This window comes from Octopus sinensis, linkage group LG5 (assembly GCF_006345805.1).
Source record: "Octopus sinensis linkage group LG5, ASM634580v1, whole genome shotgun sequence".
Taxonomy (NCBI): Eukaryota; Metazoa; Mollusca; class Cephalopoda; order Octopoda; family Octopodidae; genus Octopus; species Octopus sinensis.
In genome coordinates, this window is record NC_043001.1 from 103,356,569 (window position 1) to 103,379,919 (window position 23,351).

Here is a 23,351-nt window from a genome sequence, read left to right on the forward strand (position 1 = left end):
CATGTGGGCGTTGAGGACCTTTTCTCCCTCCTCATGTGCCTGTACAGTTGTTATTTTTGTATTGACGATATGAGGTTGCATTGCCTGGGTGTAGTTCGGTAAGCTGTCTATTGACATCCTGCCGGACTTATCTGTGGGAAGGCATACCGCCTCCCCGTTCCTCGTGCGCTGAATAAGCTTATGTAGGCCACTTGCAGGTTTAATCCCGAGGTGTTGGGCCTCTGTCCTATTCTGTCTCTGTCTCTTAGTGTATAATCCTAAAATCTGTCTAAGTTTGGTCCTAGCTATAGTGAACTGTGCTTCCATATAGTCATTAGTATGTCTTGGGATGTAGACTCTTTTGTTGAAGGGTAATGTTGTTGGATAAATCCGGCTCATGCAGTAAGTTTTGTCACATACGTTGAAGAATTGAGTGTCAAAGGGGTGGGTATACATGTCAATGGTCATTCTAGGGTTATCTTCATTATCGTTACTGTTTCCATCATCAGCCTCCCTATTATTATTACTACCCTTACCACTACTACTATTATTACTATTACCACCACAATTACCATCATTACTACTTCTACTGTTACCACTACCACTATTATTGTTATTACCATTATTCCTACCATTGCCATTATTACTATCATTCTGATTATCGCTAGTGATATTTTCATTGTTCTTGTTTCTGGTGTATGTGTTGTTCATATTAGTGTTGGGTTTTATGTCTGTCTGTTGGTCCCTGTCATTCCCTCTGTTGTGGTTGTTATTTTTGTTCCTACGAGTATTGTTATCTGTTTCAAGTCTACTGACTCCCTGTCCAAGGATTCTGTTGCATTCAACTTTATTTTCCATCGTGACCCCCACGACACAACTTTTATTCGTGTTTTTGTGACTGTGGTTATCTGTGTGTATGTTTGTGTGTCGGTTCTCCCTATAATTGTTGTTGTTGTTGTATACGATTTTTTCTCTCTGTTTATGTTTTTGTTTTTGTAACTATTGTTTGTGTCTATGCATTCATTTTTTCTATTGTTGTTGTTGTTACGGTTCGTGTTGCTTTTGTTGCTACGGTTGTTATTGCTGCGCTCATTATTGTTTGTGTTGTTGTTGCTGCGGTTAGTGTTTTTCACGTTGTTGTTGTTGTCGCAAGTGTTGTTGTTATTGTATCTATTTAAATTCCAACGTATTTTTGTGAACGACTTTTCAATCTCGGACAGGCATTTGATGGTATTCACCTTACTATACACTGCATACTTTGGTGGTAGCTGAAGTATCGATATTTCGTCTGGGTCCGTTGTTACTCCCCCATAGATGTTCGTTTCATTGTCTTTATTGAACTCTTCTGGTAGTAGCACATCTTCCATAATAATTCCATTTATTGTATCTGGATACTTCTGCTTTTCTTCCTTTGCGAGCTCATATTGATGTTTTTGTTTCAATCACGATAACTTCCTCTTAAAATGGATATTGCATTGGTGTATTACGTGTCTGTTTTCTTCATATATTAAATCCATTAGTGTGGTTTTCTCCTTTCGTGTGGTGATGTTTTTAATTTCTTTTAAAAATATACGTATGTAATTATACACATCACTCCATATACATATATATATATATATATATTATATATATATATATATATATATATATATATATATATTAAAAAAGAGAGTGGAACACGAGTTGTGATATATACAAAAAGGAAATGAAGAAATGCTGACAAAATAGTTTAAGTAAAGGAGAGAGTGTATTTAATTAGGTGAAGGTTCTTTTACCGGTTACGCATTTGTTATGCTTATCAAAAGATATATTTTTAGAGCGATAGAGTTCCTTTCTGATAGATTTTTTTCTCTTATCAGATAAGAGAAAAAAATCTATCAGAAAGGAACTCTATCGTTCTTAAAAATATCTTTTGATAAGCATAACAAATGCGTAACCGGTAAAAAGAACCTTCACCTAATTAAATACACTCTCCTTTACTTAAATTATTTTGTCAGCATTTTCTTCATTTCCTTTATATATATATATATATATATATATATATATACATGTATAATAGGATTATAATGGCGCAGGATGGCTGTTTGGTTAAGTAGCTTGCTAACCAACCACATGGTTCCGGGTTCAGTCCCACTGTTTTTGCCCCCTACTTGCTTGACACCCGATGCTGTGGTGTTACGTCCCCGTCACTTAGCGGTCGGCAAAAGAGACCGATAGAATAAGTACTGGCGGTGCTCCAGCATGGCCGCAGTCAAATGACTGAAACAAGTAAAAGAGTAAAGAGTAAAGAGTAATATGTTGAAATTTCAATGAAGGATCCTGGGATCTAGGTTAGAAACCAGTTCTTACTCTATTGACCTTGAAATATACTGAATAATGACATACATTCTTATGTACACACACACATATAGATAGATACAGAGAGAGAGAGAGAGAGAGAGAGAGAGAAAGAAGGGGAGGGAAGGAAGAGAGAGAGGGAAGGAGGGAAAGAAAGAGAAGAAAATTCATGCCAGCAGCGACCAGTGGGAGCGCCAGATGCATTTCACCCGTTCTGGGCCTTTTTATTGATGCGTACTCGCAGCCAGCCAGTCGTATCCTCAGACGAAGATACGACGATTCGTTGTCTCTGGTGTAAGAATATGTGACTATTGCATTCGGCAATGTTACTATCATCGACAGTGTTTACACATAAAGTTTGATACGTAGATTACTATTTTAAACAAATACTGTTTCAAAACCGTATATCAGATGCTTTGTTATCGGAAACAAAGAATTATTTTACGATCATGTGACTGGCTGAGAGTAAGCGACATTGAAAAAGCCCCTAAAAGGACCAAATGCTACTGGTGTTCTCGATCGTTGTTGGGACGAGTTTCCGTCTCCCTTTGATGTTGAATGTACTTTTAACACAGAAATTCCATAAAGGATGTTATCTCAGAACAAATACTGTAATTACTGGCCTATCGACAGTGTATATACATTAAGCATGATACATAGACAACTATTTTAATTAAACGCTGCCTCGATTGCCCAGACAGGATACATACATACATATAATATATACATATATACATAATATATAATTAAAATCACAATAAGAGTGAAAAAAATTGAATATTAATTAATAACATCAATTCAAAACACCAAGTGGCCTAGCGTAAAAAAAGACTGGGATACAGTAAAAATCATTAATACAAGTAATAAGAGAGAGACCACATGTGGTCACTCTAACGCAAGATATAGATCAAGCAATTGCTTGAGAACAATTCTTTAGTGGTGGATTCCCTTTGCGGATCTATATCTAGCGTTAGAATGACCACATGTGGTCTCTCTCTTATTACTTGTATTAATAATTTTTACTGTGTCCCAGTCTTTTTTTACGCTAGGCCACTTGGTGTTTTGAATTGATGTTATTAATTAATATTCAATTTTTTTCACCCTTATTGTGATTTTAATTATAAATTAATATGTTCTCAACCGGCAGTAAATTACTGGGGTAGTATTTACATCCGTATTTTCAACCGCGCCAAAATGAGGATATTTGAACATAACTGCAATATAATCGGCTGTGCCGTTCGCCTTTGCTCGGCTTCGTATGGATTTTGGCGTTCGGTTCAGCAAATTATATTTTTGATATACTCTACTGAGGATTCGAAAATGATTATGTAAGTAAAATTACACATCTATTAACGATGAAACAATGTATAGAGTTAATCTATTTTTTGGTTATTTTTCATTTGCCCTGCCCGCTTACATTCTTGGCGTGTTGAATTATTGCTTGAGAACAATTCTTTAGTGGTGGATTCCCTTTGCGGATCTATATCTAGCGTTAGAGTGACCACATGTGTTCTCTCTCTTATTACTTGTATACATACATACATATATAGTATATATATATATAATATATATATATATATTTATACCTACATATATACATACACACACACCCAACACACACACACACACACACACACCACACACACACACACACACACACATATATATATATATATTATATATATATACCTACATATATACATACACACACACACACAACACACAAACACACACACACACACACACAAACACACACACACACACACATATATATATATATAGATATATATATATATATATATATATATATATATATATATATATATAATTTCTAGCCAGAGTTCAGTGTCTAGTACTGGTAGTCTATGGTTGGGGTGTTTAGTGGGGTAGTCTATTGTGACCTTAATACTCTGGTGGATGGAGTTAGCTATTTGCTGGATGCTCTCCATAGTATTAGTTTCTATTACTATATCAACATTACTCTCTTGTGGGGGTGCCTTTACCACTATGTTGATATCATCAACATAGCGTAAAGAGACACATACAGTATTTCATTCACCGCATGCAGTTCTCAGGTTACAGCCATAAAGAAAGGATCAGAGTATACAAAGGAGCCATGAAGAAATATATATATATATATATATCTATATATATATATATGTGGTTAGGCTATTACGCCAGTCCAGAAACCGGTCTATGTGAGTCCAAATACTTGAATGTATGCAGAGAGATTGTTTTGGCCCGTTTGCTTTCGGACAGTTGATTTCTATAGTTATTATCAGTGTATTTTGGCGATTTAAATAAGTGTTATTTCTAGCAGATAGACAAACTTAGTATGTCCTTTGATTAATTTTTATCCTTCAGTTATTTAATGCTGTTTGGGGGGCCTGCAATCACCTATATTATTGCTTCTGTTATCATCATTTTTAAATTGTTACACTAGAAAATCACAGGGTCAATGATATATTCACAAATTATTTTTTCGTGAATTATTTGCTCCATATCGAAATTATATATATATATGTAAAGTGGCGGACTGGCCAGGTTCCAGCTTGTCCGATGGAAAGTGGGCCCCTGCACCATTAGACTCCATATATGGGGGCCTATGTTAGTATCTAAGGGGCCCATCCCCTCAAGTTTGAGAATTTTTTTATTCACTCCTGGAAGAATACATTAATTATTTCAGCCTTGCTGTGTTTGTAGACAGTTGAAAAGAATACTTTTACAAAAAAAAAAGAAAGAAAAATTAAATGATAGCATTGTAGTTGCAGGTGGACCCCTTAGTCTCCTAGCAACCAATACTTTTAGACCCAGTTCGACACTGTATATATATATATATATATATATATATATATATATATATATATAGAAATAGAAGAGAGAGAGAGAGAGAGAGACAGACAGACAGAGAGAGAGAGAGAGAGAGGAATTATTTATCTACTTCAATAAATTCGGGCAATTTTTTTTAATGACAATTTTATGTTTATTACATAATTATGATGCCAAAACAAATAGATTTATAAATCTTAGGTCAAAACCTCCTTGACAATTTTCAACATGTCCTCCGTCTGTATCACTGCAAATTTCATATCTATCGTTGCAAAGAATATTTTTGAAGTACACTGCTAACTTTACGTTCTGAGTTCAAATTCCACCGAGGTTGACTTTGCCCTTCATCCTTTCGGGGGTGATAAAATAAGTACCAGTTGAATACTGAGCCATTACCTCGGAATTGCTGCCCCTGTGTCGCAATTTTAAACCAATATTAATATTATTATAGGCGGCGAGGTGGCAGAATCGTTAGCACACCGGGCGAAATGCGTAGCATTATTTCGTCTGCCGCTACGTTCTGAGTTCAAATTCCGCCGAAGTCGACTTTGCCTTTCATACTTTCGGGTCGATTAAATAAGTACCAGTTACGCACTGGGTCGATATAACCGACTTAATCCCTTTGTCTATCCTTGTTTGTCCCCTCTATGTTTAACTCCATGTGGGCAATAAAGAAATATATGTTAATGTTATTATTGAATTATGAATTGAATAAATAAGAATAAACCTATTTGATTGATCTCTTAAATAATTTAAACAAACCAGTTAGTACAAATAAATCCTTTTTGTTTTAGTAGTGTATCCTAATGATAGCTAAATCGATGACTTAGTAGCTAGGACTAACTGTCCAACCATAATAACAGTGAAGAGGGCGAGTTTGAATCGTTGATTACATCATCGATGGATCTAAGCTAAAGACTGTAAATAAATAGGACCTCGTAATTGTAGGGGTCATGTCAGGGCTTATCTTGAAATCAATAGAAAAACCAAAGTGATGACAATAGATCAATAACTGCTTAATAATTGCGGCAATAAATTTGACTGCTTAACTGACTCTTACATACATACGTACATACGTACATACATACATACATACATACATACATACATACATGCATGCATGCATACATACATACATACATACATACATACATACGTACATACATGCATACATGCATACATGCATATATACATACATACACACAAAAATATCCTGTTGTTGATATTGAAGTTCCAGTGAAGGAGCCTTGGATATAGGTTAGAAACCGGCTCCTACTCTATTGGCAGGGAATCTTTAAATAAAACTGAATACTGACATACATACACACACAATTGCAAAAGAGCTATTAACAGTTTCATGCTTTAAGATACATTAAATTAGTAGATTTATATTACATCCTATGTATTTCCAAGAAATCATTCAGACTCAGTTAATAACGTTTTTTCTCGTATTTTCTCATAGGCCAGCATTCTTGTTTTTAATGCTATGAACTGAACCTGAATGATTTCTTGGAAATACATAGAATGTTATATAAATATGATAATTTAATGTATCTTAAGGCATGAAACTATTGGTAACTTTTTTGTAATTATTTATTTCAAATGACATTTATCTCCCACCGGATGGAGTAATTTTTTGCTGATCCTACCTATAATGGACCTATAAATAGTATATATCTATATACCGATACCAGTGTGTGTGTGCGCGATGACAATGGGCACTCAATACCGCGTTGGTGGATGAAAATTCTTTATTTGTGTTTTAAGGCTACCATTAGATTCATTTTAAGAAAATATCTTAAAAATTTTCAAGCCGATCACATGGAGAAATTGTGATATTTTCTTAACATGAAATACACAAATAAAGTTTGTGTGTGTGTATGCAATTATTAACTTGTGCGTATGTAATGTCTTTAAAATATAAAATAAAAACAATAAATTTTAAAATAATTTTGACTTAAAAAAACATTAAAATGTGTGTTTCGAAGATCTGCGATCTTCTGGACAGCGGCATTATAGTCGCTCCAATTCATTGATTGTTGGCTTTCTAATATAAATCGTTTAAAGAAATCTTTTAAAATTCCCGAAAACAATTCCTGCTTGTTCGGCAAATAAGCCGAGGTAACTTTTTCAACGTTGAAATCTGGGACCAAAATTTCGGCTTTTATGCCGGCATATCCTGTACTTTTAATGCATGGGTTAGTATTAGTACAGTATACCTCTTAAGGGTCTATGAAACAAACGCCCGCATCTGTGTGACTGTGTGAAATGTTTGTTCACTATTTTAAGGAATATCCTTCCCACACAAGTTTTAACGGTCAGTGAGAAGGGTGACACAAACCAAATGACTTTAACGGTGGCATTTCCTTTGCAGGTGTTAGGGCCCGGCATATAGGAGATACGGTCCTTAAATCCACTGGACACCAGAGCCTCGTTGTAATATAGAGCAATAGTAGAAGACACTCGCTCGAGGTGCCACGCAGTGGGACTGAACTCTGAACCATTTGGTTGGGAAGCAAACTTCTTACCACACAACCATATAGAGAATTCTTTGACATAGGCGCAGGAGTGGCTGTGTGGTAAGTAGCTTGCTAACCAACCACATGGTTCCGGGTTCAGTCCCACTGCCTGGCATCTTGGGCAAGTGTCTTCTGCTATAGCCCCGGGCCGACCAATGCCTTGTGAGTGGATTTGGTAGACGGAAACTGAAAGAAGCCTGTCGTATATATGTATATATATATGTATGTGTGTGTTTGTGTATCTGTGTTTGTCCCCCTAGCATTGCTTGACAACCGATGCTGGTGTGTTTACGTCCCCGTCACTTAGCAGTTCGCCAAAAGATACCGATAGAATAAGTACTGGGCTTACAAAGAATAAGTCCCGGCGTCGATTTGCTCGACTAAAGGCGGTGCTCCAGTATGGCCGCAGTCAAATGACTGAAACAAGTAAAAAAAAAAAAAAAAAAATGTGTAATTTCGTCATATTAAGTCGTCTTTTTTCTCTTCTCTTTCAGATTCTTTATTTTCTCCAACAGCGATGGCCATACTTTACTATCTCCTCACTTTGCTTCTTGTGCTTCCTTATAACTGGGCTTGGTATGATCCGCAACTGAGCGAATTAAACAGGTAAAAGCCTTTCTGTTTTTTTCATAGGGTTGAATTAAATTGAACTATCGAAGATATAGATGCGCGCGCACATACACACACGTTATTAAATGCCATGTCTATTTCTATATCACGTGATCGACCAGATTATAGGATGCTGTTATACATCGCTGGTCACAATGTGCTTTGCATCATTTCAGTTTTTGCATGATGTCACCACGCATCATTCGAAACACAACGCATCGTTTGGTCTGGGAAGCGAACCCACGATCACTAGATCGCTAGTGCAAAACTCTAACCACTGGGCCACGCGCCTTCTCCTATTTCAATTCCTATTTCAAAATGTATTCAATACACGAAGATTAGGCAGGAAATCACACACTCACCTATAAGAGAACAGGGCATGCGCAGACTAGAAACAACAGCCACGCTTAATGGATGTTAGCTTACAAGGCATTAGTCATACACATCAAACATATTAGACATATACATCAAACATATTAGTCATATACATCAAACATATTAGTCATACACATCAAACATATTAGTCATATACATCAAACATATTAGTCATACACATCAAACATATTAGTCATACACATCAAACATATTAGTCATATACATCAAACATATTAGTCATACACATCAAACATATTAGTCATATACATCAAACATATTAGTCATACACATCAAACATATTAGTCATATGCATCAAACATATTAGTCATACACATCAAACATATTAGTCATATAATCAAACATATTAGTCATACACATCAAACATATTAGTCATACACATCAAACATATTAGTCATATACATCAAACATATTAGTCATACACATCAAACATATTAGTCATATACATCAAACATATTAGTCATATACATCAAACATATTAGTCATATACATCAAACATATTAGTCATACACATCAAACATACATGACGGCGTCTGATGAAAAAGTATCCGGGCCGATGCTATATAAAGAAAACTACACACACATGTTTTGTTTTTGGATTTAGTTTGCAAGATTCTTTATATGAGTTCGTGTGTTGAAGTATATTCTGTTGTGTCTGGGGAGAGTCATTTTCTTTTTGTGCTTTATAATGTAACACACTCACCGGTAAAATTTCCACTTGTTTCTTGTTTTTATTTTCCTAAAATTTTCGTTGCGTCTTGCAACCCTTTCGATAGTTTCTCGGTGATTGTGTTACATTATAAGGCAAAAAATGAAAATGACTCTCTCCAGACACAACAAAATACACACACAAGAACCCGGCATTTAATCCCCTTCGAAGTGGTCCCCTTCCTGCGCCATTTCCATTGATGGAAGCATTCCTGGAACTCCTTTTAAGGGAACGCGAGCAGCTGTCTCAGTGCATTCGCTTCTATTACTTCGATGTTTTGAAATCTTGCTGGGGGGGGGGGGTCTTCCATTGAAAAAAACTAAGCCTTGGATTCGGGATCGTAGCTATAGACCCACCGTTCGTCACTTGTTATGACCGTTTTCAAAAGGTTTTCGTCTTCTTCGACACAATCAAGGAGATCCTGCGCAGCTAAACCTCTCTCATATCTTTGAGACCACCACACTCTACACACTTTACTTCAAAGCACTTCTATACACAACGGAAGTGAACGAGAACGTTATAACTTAACGATCAGATAATTGGTGATCATAGGGTTACTAGTGCAGTTCGAATAAGGAATTTACAAAAAAAAACCTATTTTCTAAGTATTTTTTCTTTTATTCTTTTATTTGTTTCAGTCATTTGACTGCGACCATGCTGGAGCACCGCCTTTAGTCGAGCAAATCGACCCCAGGGCTTATTCTTTGAAAGCCTAGTATTTATTCTATCCGTCTCTGTGGCCGAACTGCTAAGTGACGGGGACGCACCAGCATCGGTTGTCAAGCGATGTTGGTGCACAAACAGACACACAAACTTATACATACATACGACGGGCTTCTTTCAGTTTCCGTCCACCAAATTCACTCACAAGGCTTTGGTCGGCCCGTGGCTTTAGTAGAAAACACTTGCCCAAGGTGCCACGCAGTGGGACTGAACCTGGAACCACGTAGTTAGTAAGCAAGCTACTTACCACACAGCCACTCCTACGCCTAAATAAGTTAAATAAAATTAAGCTAGGCAATAACTTAAGTTTTAAAACATAAAAAAATATAATATGTTGCATAACTATGAATTTGTAAAATTAAAAATTCATAATGTTTATATTCACAGATGCACCCCTGCGGGTTTTTAGACGCTTGTAATTAATAATTAGTACTAAACAGTTCTGAAACCGTTGCCTGGAACAGTGGGTGGCAACACCATTTGGACTGAAAATGTTTTGATGTCTTGCAGGCCAAAGCGAACGAAAATAAAATCTCAATTACAGCCTCACACAATTACAAACACACACACACACACACACACACACACACACACACACATCGGGCCTGTCTACCAAATCCATTCACAAGGCTTTGGTCGGCCCGAGTCTATAGTAGAAAACACTTGTCCAGGTTGCCATGCAGTGGGACTGAACTGGGAACCATGTAGTTGGCTTTTAGTTCTATTATTTATCAAAAAACTATACACAGACATTCAAACATATAATGGGCTTCTTTCAGTTTCCATCTACCAGATCCACTCACTAGGCTTTGCTCAGTCTGAGGTTACTGTAGAAGACACTTGTCTAAGGTGCCATGCAGTGGGACTGAACTGGGAACCATGTGGTTGGCTTTTAGTTCTATTATTTATCAAGAAAACTATACACAGACTCACAAACATATAATAAGCTTCTTTCAGTTTCTATCTACCAGATCCACTCACTAGGCTTTGCTCAGTCTGAGGCTATAGTAGAAGACACTTGCCCAAGCTCCCACGCAGTTGGACCGAACCCGGAACCAAGTGTTTGGTAAGGGACAGCGAACAGCTGTCTCAGTGCATTCGCTTGTATTTCTTCGATGTTTTGAAATCTTTCTTGGGGGTCTTCCACTGAAAAAAACTGAGCCTTGGATTCGGGATCGTAGCTATAGACCCACCGTTCGTCACTTGTTATGACCGTTTTCAAAAGGTTTTCGTCTTCTTCGACACAATCAAGGAGATCCTGCGCAGCTAAACCTCTCTCATATTTTTGAGACCACCACACTCTACACACTTTACTTCAAAGCACTTCTATACACAACGGAAGTGAACGAGAACATTATAACTTAACGATCAGATAATTGGTGATCATAGGGTTATTAGTGCAGTTCGAATAAGGAATTTACAAAAAAAAACCTATTTTCTAAGTATTTTTTCTTTTATTCTTTTATTTGTTTCAGTCATTTGACTGCGGCCATGCTGGAGCACCGCCTTTAGTCGAGCAAATCAACCCCAGGGCTTATTCTTTGAAAGCCTAGTACTTATTCTATCCGTCTCTGTGGCCGAACTGCTAAGTGACAGGGACGCACCAGCATCGGTTGTCAAGCGATGTTGTGGCACAAACAGACACACAAACATATACATACATACATACATACGACGGGCTTCTTTCAGTTTCCGTCTACCAAATTCACTCACAAGGCTTTGGTCGGCCCGAGGCTTTAGTAGAAGACACTTGGCCAAGGTGCCACGCAGTGGGACTGAACCTGGAACCACGTAGTTAGTAAGCAAGCTACTTACCACACAGCCACTCCTACGCCTAAATAAGTTAAATAAAATTAAGCTAGGCAATAACTTAAGTTTTAAAACATAAAAAAATATAATATGTTGCATAACTATGAATTTGTAAAATTAAAAATTCATAATGTTTATATTCACAGACGCACCCCTGCGGGTTTTTAGACGCTTGTAATTAATAATTAGTACTAAACAGTTCTGAAACCGTTGCCTGGATCAGTGGGTGGCAACACCATTTGGACTGAAAATGTTTTGATGTCTTGCAGGCCAAAGTGAACGAAAATAAAATCTCAATTACAGCCTCACACAATTACAAACACACACACACACACACACACACACACACACACACACACATACACACGTCGGGCCCGTCTACCAAATCCATTCACAAGGCTTTGGTCGGCCCGAGGCTATAGTAGAAGACACTTGCCCAAGCTGCCACGCAGTTGGACTGAAATTGGAACCATGTGGTTGGCTTTTAGTTCAATTATTTATCAAGAAAGCTATACACAGACACACAAACATATAATGGGCTTCTTTCAGTTTCCATCTACAAGATCCACTCACTAGGCTTTGCTCAGTCTGAGGTTACAGTAGAAGACACCTGTCCAAGGTGCCATGCAGTGGGACTGAACTTGGAACCATGTGGTTGGCTTTTAGTTCTATTATTTATCAAAAAACTATACACAGACACGCAAACATTTAATGGGCTTCTTTCAGTTTCTATCTACCAGATCCACTCACTAGGCTTTGCTCAGTCTGAGGTTATAGTAGAAGACACTTGTCCAAGGTGCCATGCAGTGGGACTGAACTGGGAACCATGTGGTTGGCTTTTAGTTCTATTATTTATCAAGAAAACTATACACAGACACACAAACATATAATGGGCTTCTTTCAGTTTCCATCTACCAAATCCACTCACTAGGCTTTGCTCAGTCTGAGGTTATAGTAGAAGACACTTGTCTAAGGTGCCACGCAGTGGGACTGAACTAGGAACCATGTGGTTGGCTTTTAGTTCTATTATTTATCAAGAAAACTATACACAGACACACAAACATATAATGGGCTTCTTTCAGTTTCCATCTACCAGATCCACTCACTAGGTTTTGCTCAGTCTGAGGCTATAGTAGAAGACACTTGCCCAAGCTGCCACGCAGTTGGACCGAACCCGGAACCAAGTGTTTGGTAAGCAAGCTACTTATCACACAGCCACTCCTGCGCTGGAAGTCTGGAAAATAAAACTATAGACATCAATCGCTTATTTGGTTTATTTGTTATATTTGTGAAAACAGTTCTGAATAACAATGCATCGAAGGCGCTCTTGTTTTAGGATGAATTTCTAAAAACCGTAAATTAGATTTTTAATAAACGGCGACGCCCATGAATGTCTTTTTTCGGTTCCCAGTTCAAAGAACGCTGCTCTTCTCTCTTACAAAATGAGAACAAATTCGATTATGAAGTTATATCTGTTTGCGATCGTTGGCCAACCCGAACAAAGCTGACCTCGCGCGAATAACAATTCATTTACAAAAACTCCAAAATGCAATCAATGAAATCCACACACATTGACAACGACACACGCATAAGCCTATAAACACTGACACACACACACACACACACACACACACACACACACACACACACTCACACACACACACACACACACACACACACACACGCACACACACACACACACACACACATACACACACACACATAAACATACAAGCACACAAATAAACACACACACACACACACAAACACACAAGCACACAAAGAAACACACAGAAACACTGATACAAACATACACACATTTATATACACACACATATATACACACACGCATATACGCACACACAAATACACACTCACGCACACACACACATGCACAAACACTGATACAAACACATACGCACATAAACGCACACGCACACACACACACAAACACACGCACGCGCGCACACACACAAACACAAATGCACTCACACACAAATAAACAAACACACACACACACACACAAACACTGATACAAACACACACACACCCGAACACACGCATGCACACACACACGCACACAAACAGAAATGTACTCACACACAAATATACAAGCACACACATACACAAACACCGATACAAACACATACACACCCAAACACACGCACACACACGCACACAAATACACAAACGTGCTCACACTCAAATGAACAACCCCCCCACACACACACATGGACACACACTCATGAAAACGTTGGTCCACATAATGTTGTTGATATTCAAGCTTCAGGATGTCCCGAGCGCGTTTCTACGACTGAAGAATACGAAGAAAAGACATTCCTATCAGAAGACCGGCTTCATTTTTTTTTCCCCCATTTTGAAGTTTCCTTCCTGTCTTGATATCAGTCTTCCGTAGAGTTGCATGGGACCCGAAGGTAAGGTTTGTAGAGAAGTAAGTGGTGAGTGGGGGGGCGTACAAAAAGGTTTTAAAACCTACTTCGCAAAGTATAGGATTAACTTAAGATTCGGTCGCTGTTTTTCAAATATTGGTTTCAAATTTTGGCACAAGGCCAGCAATTTCGGGAGAGGTGGTAAGTTGGTCCCAGCGCTCATTTGGTGCTTATTTTATCGATCGCGATAGGGATGAGAGACAAAGAAAACTTCGGTGGAATTTGAACTCATGATATAAAGATGGACAAAATGCCGCTAAGTATTTTGTCCGGCGTGCTTACGATTCTTACTCTAGGCACAAGGCCTGAAATTTTGGGGGAGGGGGCCAGTCGATTAGATCGACCCCAGTACGCAGCTGGTATTTAATTTATCGACCCCGAAAGGGATGAAAGGCAAAGAAGACCTCGGCAGAATTCGAACTCAGAACGTAAAGACAGACGAAATACGGCTAAGCATCTCGCCCGACGTGCTAACGTTTCTGCCAGCTCGCCGCCTTAAGGCTGCTTATCAAATGCTAACAGGAAGTAATTATATAGTGTTGCAATGAGGGACCTAATCCAATAACATAAATTTCCACATTCGTCATTTTAGCCTTAAGCTATTGTCCTGCAATACACACGCACTGACTAGTTCCCCTTACTATACTACCAATGTGTCTCGAAGTTTATCCCACACCGTTGTTATTGCCTGGAAACACGCTGCGGTAGTTAAGAATCTCGTTGTTAAATATATAGCTAAACACTACATCGATCTAGGAGACGTTAGTGGTTATAGCCTGTGTGAACTGGTATCCAATAGCAACTTGACCGACGTGGTACGTTTAGGTCACCATCTGACAACCGTTACAGTGAGTGAAACTGTAAAAATGTAGCAAATCTGTTTTAGTTTGGATTATTGTTTGCGTTCTTCGCTTCAGTCGTGCGATATTTCGACAATAATGGAATGCTATGATGATCATACTTAATTTGGCACTCTGTCGGTTACAATGTCCTGCGGGTTCCAGTTGATCTGACCTGCGGAATAGCCTGCTCGTGAAAATTAACATGCACGTGGCTGAGCCCTCTACACACACGCATACGCTTAAAGTAGTTTTCAAGGGGAGTCAACATGACTCAGAAGGGTACAAAGCTGGCCCTTTGAATGGCGGGTACGACTCATCTGACAAAAATGAGTTGTACGTCTATTCATAGCTATTCGCTGGGGCATTAGGAGAGTCAGTTAAGTTGGTTTGCAAGACTGGGTGACTCAACAGACGCTTATATCTTCGCCTTTTTCGTTCGTTCGTTAAACAATGTCTGCATGCATGAAATACACAGTATTAAACAGAAAATATATCACAGGATAAATAACTCTTTTATCTTCTTTTCTTTTTTTCTGTTGTGGTTTACAGTATTCGTGTCAATCCTAGTGCAAGGGATGTACCGCTAAACAGGTTCCAAAACAGACTTCAGACTCTTCTCAGACAAGCGTGAGTATAATCGTGAGACAACGATTTGTTTCATGACTTTTAATCTTTTATCTTTTACTTGTTTCTGGCATTAGACTACGGCCATGCTGGAGCACAGCCTTGAAGAATGTTTAGTCGAATTAATCGACGCCAGTACTTGTTTTTAAAAACCTGGTACTTATTTCATCGGCTCCTTTAGCTGAATTGCTAAGCTACAGGGATGTAAACACAACCAGCATCGGATGTCAAGTAGTGGTCGGAACAAATACAGACACAAGGACACACACACATAATAACGAAAGTGGTTCGACACAATACAAAACCAAAATGGAACATTCAGTTGTCACTAATAGTGGCTGAGGGTGTAGGGTAGCACCTACATTGCTAGAAACAAGAGTCAAAGAACCTGATAGCTACAAAAAGCACATCATCTATATACTGACAGGGGTGATAACTGCCCCACAGCGAGCGACGTCACTATACTAGCACGCTAGTTTCCGTTGAAATTAAAGCTCATCAGTAATGATATATATATATATATATATAATATATATATATATATATATAGAGAGAGAGAGAGAGAGAGAGAGAGAGGTTATGAGAGATAATGGTGTCAATAAGACTATTGCTTAACTATTTTCTCACACCGTTTCCGATGAAGGAATATAAAAAAATATCCCGGAAATAGCTGTAAAACCTATTTATAAATGTTCTAAAATGTTCACAGCCTTGGTTTTTTATCTCATTCTGAAAAAAAATTATATATATATATATATATATTTAAGTAGGCGAATGAATTATCCTTATATACACAAAGGTACTACATGAGTACCTATATCGCTAATGATAGAAGTCAAAAAATACTTCTGTACCACCGAATCGTCACAAATCTATTACAGACAAGACAGGAAAAAATATCAGAGAACAATAATAATGTCTTACCTCAAATGGGTCAGAACAAGAAAATGCTGGTCAACCTGGTACCGGTTTCGCGAACTTTCGCAGGAATGACGATTTATATAATCGTCAAAGTTTCATAAACGTATTTATATATTTTATAAGGTTATACTCCAAACAAAGATGTGAGTAAACAATTTCTTTCTTTATACATTAGCATAAATGCGAAACTGTGGTGGGGAATAAACACACTTTAGATTCGTTTGGATTTGTTTCTGACATATTTTATATTCTAAAAAGAAGTTCACTGCAATTTACCGTGAAGAAAAAGAAATTGCTCGATTATAGTAAGGGATAAATATATTGTTGTCAGATCAGTTGCGCCCTCCTTTGGGTCCCTAGATTCATTTCTGGCTCGTTATCCTCCTATGGCAGAGAATACCTATTTCTTTATTACCCACAAGGGGCTAAACATAGAGGGGACAAACAAGGTCAGACATAGGTATTAAGTCGATTACATCGACCCCAGTGCGTAACTGGTACTTAATTTATCGACCCCGAAAGGATGAAAGGCAAAGTCGACCTCAGCGGAATTTGAACTCACAACGCTGCGCCTGACGAAATACCTATTTCTTTATTACCCACAAGGGGCTAAACACAGAGGGGACAAACAAGGACAGACATAGGTATTAAGTCGATTACATCGACCCCAGTGCGTAACTGGTACTTAATTTATCGACTCCGAAAGGATGAAAGGCAAAGTCGACCTCGGCGGAACTTGAACTCACAACGTAACGCAGACGAAATACCGCTAAGCATTTCACCCGGCACGCTAACGTTTCTGCCAGCTCGCCGCCCAAAGAGGGGTGACCCTCAGCTGATTAGTAAACCGCCGTAGCTTTATAATAAATTAGTCAATACTAGTGACTCACTGGCATTCGTTGACCGCCCAGTCTGAACAAATACTTAAGTTGAAGCGTGAAGCAATGATGGGAAATAAATTTTAGGTGAGTTCAGATATGTTTGTAACTTTTAAAAGCAATTTCCCTGGAGTTTACCGTGCTAGAAATTTATAACGAGCCAGAATTCCATTTTGGGGTCCAACAGAAGGCGCCACTGAAGTCACGATGATGTATTTATATATAAGAGAGAAATTTTTCATGGTAAACCGCAGTGAAATTGCTTTTAGATGCATAAGTATGTCAGAAACATATTTGAAATAACATGAAGCTTCTTCCTTTCTTTATGTAAATAAAACAAAAAAAAACACACTTCGCTCAGATTCTTGATAAATATATTGTTTTCATTTCCTTTCTGTTATAGACGGAAGAGAGGCTGTGATAGTAAAATAGGCGGGCTTGGAGGCCAGTGTCCAACGTACCACACCTCGTTAGATTTAGACAGATGGCGTTATCTGGACAGTTCGCAGAGTCCCGGCCGGAGGAAGAGGAATATCATTCAATTAAAATCAAAACTGCAGCAGAAGCGTGGCACCAATCTTATGTGAAGAATGCTTTATTAATTCCTAAACAAAAACAAACATTATTTATCTCGTGTTTATGTTTCGAGAATAAAGAGAAATATTTCGGCAACATCTCGGTTTTGTTTCCTTTGTCTTTTGTTTGTTTTCAGCTATGAGACGCCGGTCATGCTGGGGCACCGATTGAAGAATTCTTGGTCAATCGAATCTATCTCAATCCTTTTATAAAACCTGGTACTTACTACTATCGGTCTCTTTGGTCGAACTGCTAAGTTACGGGAACGTAAACACACCAACGCCAGTTGTCAAGTGGTGGTTGGGGACAAATAGAGTCACAAAAGCACACACACACACACACGCACAGATACACACACGCACACATATGCACGCGCGCGCACTGCGGTCAATGTTGATTAATTTGCGATGAAATTTCTGTAAATATTTGTTTACCAATTATAATTACTATTGTTTGAAATTGGTTGCTTTAAAAATAAATTCACTTAACCCAAACAAATCCAATGTGTTTTAAAAGGTTTCTCATATTATAAGATTTAAGCTTTATTAATCCATTACTTTTGGCACAAAAACAAAAATTATGGAAGCCGGATTAAGTCAATTCGAATAACAATAGAACAGCTGGATGTGAAGTCAGATCGTGAGGAACGTCTGCCGCTACGTTCTGAGTTCAAATTCCGCCGAGGTCGACTTTGCCTTTCATCCTTTCGGGGTCGATTAAATAAGTACCAGTTACGCACTGGGGTCGATATAATCGACTTAATCCGTTTGTCTGTCCTTATTTGTCCTCTCTGTGTTTAGCTCCTTGTGGACAGTAAAGAAATAGGTATTTCGGCTGTCGTTAAGTTCTGCGTTCATATTCCGTCGGGATCGACTTTGCAAACATAACTTCTTATGTAATTCTTTGACTTTTAAGATTATAAAGATTAAAAAAGAATATCCAGTAACGGATTCGGCATGAAAATTACATCGACGAATAGGTACGAACATGCTTGATGTAGCGAGTAAGAAATTTTGATCAATTAAAATTGCGTCAACAGTAACGAGAAAGAATGATTATAGTAAAGATTGTTTGCCAACATAAAGTGGCAGTCCCGGTTTAGGACGAATGTTGCTGTAATTCAGCCCCAGGAAACATCGTCCCTAGCTGGTTATACGACAAGATCTGAGTCCTTTTATTTTCGAACAAGGGAATCTAGCATCCCCACTCAGATCTCTGTATCGCGATTTCCAGGTTATTTCCTTTCATCAACACCGGATAATTGTTTGGCTAGAGGTGGCGCTAGCAAATTCCCGTTCGAAATATATAGTTTTCAAAGTAACAACTAGTCACTGATCTATAAATTAGAAAATTACTATTTTTTAAATCTCACAATGTGAGATATTCAGTGAGATATTGTTCGAAAATATAAGGAGACAGATCGTGTCGTATAGCCATCTAGAGACGATGTCTCCTGGGGCTAAATTACAGCAACATTCGTCCTAAACCAGGACTGCCATGTTATGTCGGCAAACAATCTTTACTACAAAGAACGATTAGTTCAATTATTTGTGTTCGTTAAGTAAGTCAGAGGAGATAAGCTTAGAATTCCAATAAAAATTTAAATTAAAATGAGAGGAATGCAGTGATAGGAATGAGAGTGATCTTAGCAGTGTGCGAATAATTTCGCATGTTTTGTTCTTATTCGGCCTCATCAGTATAGGATATACTGATTAAAGATAAGATATAAAATTCTAAATACTGTAACTCTGCAGTGTTCAGCACTTTATGTCAATTTGCATTTAAGTTGCTGACATAAATTACAGCTGCCGCCACCGCCGCTGCTACTGCTACTGCTACTACTACTACTACTACTACTACTACTACTACTACTACTACTACTGCTGCTGCTGCTGCTGCTGCTACTACTACTACTACTACTACTACCACTACTACTACTTATACCAACCCCATTAAATTGGTAAAAAAGTTCTAATCGAAGAATTTTACTTGATGTTCTTCAGACTTGGCACAATCTCATTATAGAAGCGAAATCTTGAAGACTAACAAGAAGCGCAGACAGATTGGACAACAACAACATGAACATGACAACAACAACAACAACACACAAACAGCAGCATCGAGAAAATGAATAACACCAGCAATAAAAACTCTCATTTCGCCCCTTTGGTGCCCTTCATTCGCACCAAGCATCTATTTAGTCATGTCTCTCTACATAGTCTCTTTCAAAAGCCCAACGCCGTAGATCTCCAAAGTCCCAAAGCCGCAGCTCACCAAGCAAGAGTATGGAGACTCTCTCTTTCGAAAACGGAGTGGCCTTCACCCAGCAACGAAACTCTAGCAAGTCCATTGCCCAGTCTTCTCAAATGGCCCCCTGCCTTTCTCGCCTCTGACATTGCGATCGATCTTTTTAGTCCCTTGTCAAAGGAATCTTTAACAATTTCGTGTAATACTCTTTTCCTTTATCTCGTAACAACGATGGCACCGTGAGATGTACACGCCTTGAGGAAAGCTTCCATCTTCGTTTAGCAACAAACTCCATGCTACGCATTCATTGTCAATCTCCACCGAGTTTATCCCCTTCCAACCTTCGTATGCCTTTGTAATATCTTAAATTTTAATTATGAATGATTGTACTTATATGTCAATAATAAATATTTAATTGCTGATAAGGTAAAGATATTTCGTTTTGTTACTATAATGTACAGGGTGTCCACGAATTATCTTTGCAATTTGAAAAATTCAGAAAAAATATTTGAAAAATATGTATAATTGAGCAGAATTTATTGGAAAACACAAGCAAAGAAATAAGTTTTATTAGAAACATCAGAATACTTTGTCCACATTGTTCATTCCATCATGCCTTAATTTTGTACCTCAGGACGTGCTCTTACACTCACTAATCTCTTTAATCTTTCACTCTTTATTGGGATACAACCTGACATTCAGAAACGTGTCATGGTATTCCAAAGAAAACAACCCCCTTGGCTCATTCAGTCTGCCTTCTTATTGCATTCATTGCTAATATCTCTATGCTAATAGAAACAGTTATAGACAATGGCGTTCTCTACCATCTTCAATCTCTAGCTGCAGATCCGAAACCGAATCGCTGGATAGCCGAGTAGATATCACGACCAAGCCACTGTTGTTTCATGTGCTCTGCCGATTAGCGACCAATCTGCGTCAATCCGTCGAGTAACAGATTGAAAGCACACATTTTGCCGTCAATAATATAACGCGACTATTTTCCTGTTGTGATGGATCAGCCACAGATTGATCCGTACCAGAGAGTTTGTCGCGGATCCCAGTAATACATCTCTTCCGTTCTACAATTGTTGCTTTTATTTTTCATCCAAAGAACATCACAGAAAACATTATGTGCAGTAAATAAAGGTTCTCTGAATATTTCGTGAATATTGTTGATTTTTTTTTAACACTCAGACCTTATCGTTTTGCACCAATATCAATGCAGAGACACATCAACACCCATTCTTTACTGTCTTTAATGACTCCCAGAATGGCTTGGCTCGTGCTGAGGCAGATCTATTCGGGACCTATTCTGTGTATGACAATCAATGATGGGTTCTTGCCTCGGAGAATTTCGATGAAAGCAATCTTGTTGCTTAAACATCAGAAAAGCCATCGATCGTGTCTTCTGAGATGCGAGTCCCTTATCGAAGTTCTTCACCTAAAGGTACCACACATCTTTTATCTCTTGGATCGACAGCTTCCAATCAAACCGCATCGTCGCGATATCGTGTTGACATAACTCTTCCTGCCCCACTCTCAATCAACAATGGGGTGTTCTCTGTTTTCTTTCTAGACATCAATTACCGTCAAGTCCAACAACAACACGTGCGCGCGCGCAAACACACACACTGATGATTTCTCCTCCTCCTCCTCCTCCTCCTCCAACCCTACATCTTCCCCATGCAACCTACACATCACGTGATCTAGTTGGTGGCGTGGTTCCATGGGCGGAGACCTCGACAGCATCCTCGAACAAACTAAAATATTTCTCATATCAAGAAAGAAATCTCATCCCACACCCCCACCCAGTCAACGAGTGTAACCCCCCCCACCTACAGCCTCCGTAGTTGGGCCCAGATTCTTGGCCTCACTATTACCAAGGATCACTGTTACCGAAAGTAAATCCTTAACATAATTAGGATCGCATCCTTGAGATTAATCTTTCTCGTCAGAAGAAGAAAATACTTTCGCTCCCGAACAATTGCCGGCACCCTAGAAAGCTAAAGTGAGGTCCACAATGCAATGTCGCTTCCACAACTGGGCCGGTGCTGTTATTACACATTTGAGGCACTCCGTCGGTTACGACGACGAGGGTTCCGGTTGATCCGAATCAACGGAACAGCCTGCTCGTGAAATTAACGTGTAAGTGGCTGAGCACTCCACAGGCACGTGTACCCTTAACATAGCTCTCGGGGATATTCAGCGTGACACAGAGTGTGACAAGGCCGGCCCTTTGAAATACAGGTACAACAGAAACAGGAAGTAAGAGTGAGTGAAAGTTGTGGTGAAAGAGTACAGCAGGGATCACCACCACCCCCTGCAGGAGCCTCGTGGAGCTTTAGGTGTTTTCGCTCAATAAACACTCACAACGCCCGGTCTGGGAATCAAAACCGCGATCCTACGACTGCGAGTCCGCTGCCCTAACCACTGGGCCATTACACATACAGACATCCAGGACCGCATTCGGAGAAGGGTCACTCGACATATACACATTAAATGATTCACAGACACATATCAGCTTCTAACCCACAGGTTAGCTCTCTCTGCTTTCTGTATGGCAATTATAACACGTCTCTTCAATCCATGCCCCTCACCACCTTCTATTGTGTGGAGGCGCAATGGCCCAGTGGTTAGGGCAGCGGACTCCCGGTCATAGGATCGCGGTTTCGATTCCCAGACTGGGCGCTGTGAGTGTTTATTGAGCGAAAACACCTAAAAAAAAGCTCCACGAGGCTCCGGCAGGGGATGGTGGTGATCCCTGCTGTACTCTTTCACCACAATTTTCTCTCACTCTTACTTCCTGTTTCTGTTGTACCTGTATTTCAAGGGGCCGGCCTTGTCACTCTCTGTGTCATGCTGAATATCCCCGAGAACTACGTTAAGGGTGCACGTGTCTGTGGAGT

General features: G+C 38.9%; 1 protein-coding gene across 1 annotated transcript in view; it reads left to right on the forward strand.

The window, feature by feature from the left end:
* The window catches only part of LOC115212395, a 43,445-nt gene extending 25,149 nt beyond the window's left edge, over positions 1 to 18,296 (forward strand). Inside the window, exons 2-4 of the mRNA XM_029781283.2 lie at positions 8,159 to 8,270; positions 15,749 to 15,826; positions 18,026 to 18,296. Coding sequence (XP_029637143.1) covers positions 8,182 to 8,270; positions 15,749 to 15,826; positions 18,026 to 18,209 — 351 coding nt within the window. The 5' untranslated portion in view covers positions 8,159 to 8,181 and the 3' untranslated portion in view covers positions 18,210 to 18,296. The remainder of the gene's footprint in view (positions 1 to 8,158; positions 8,271 to 15,748; positions 15,827 to 18,025) is intronic.
* Positions 18,297 to 23,351: the final 5,055 nt, after the last annotated feature.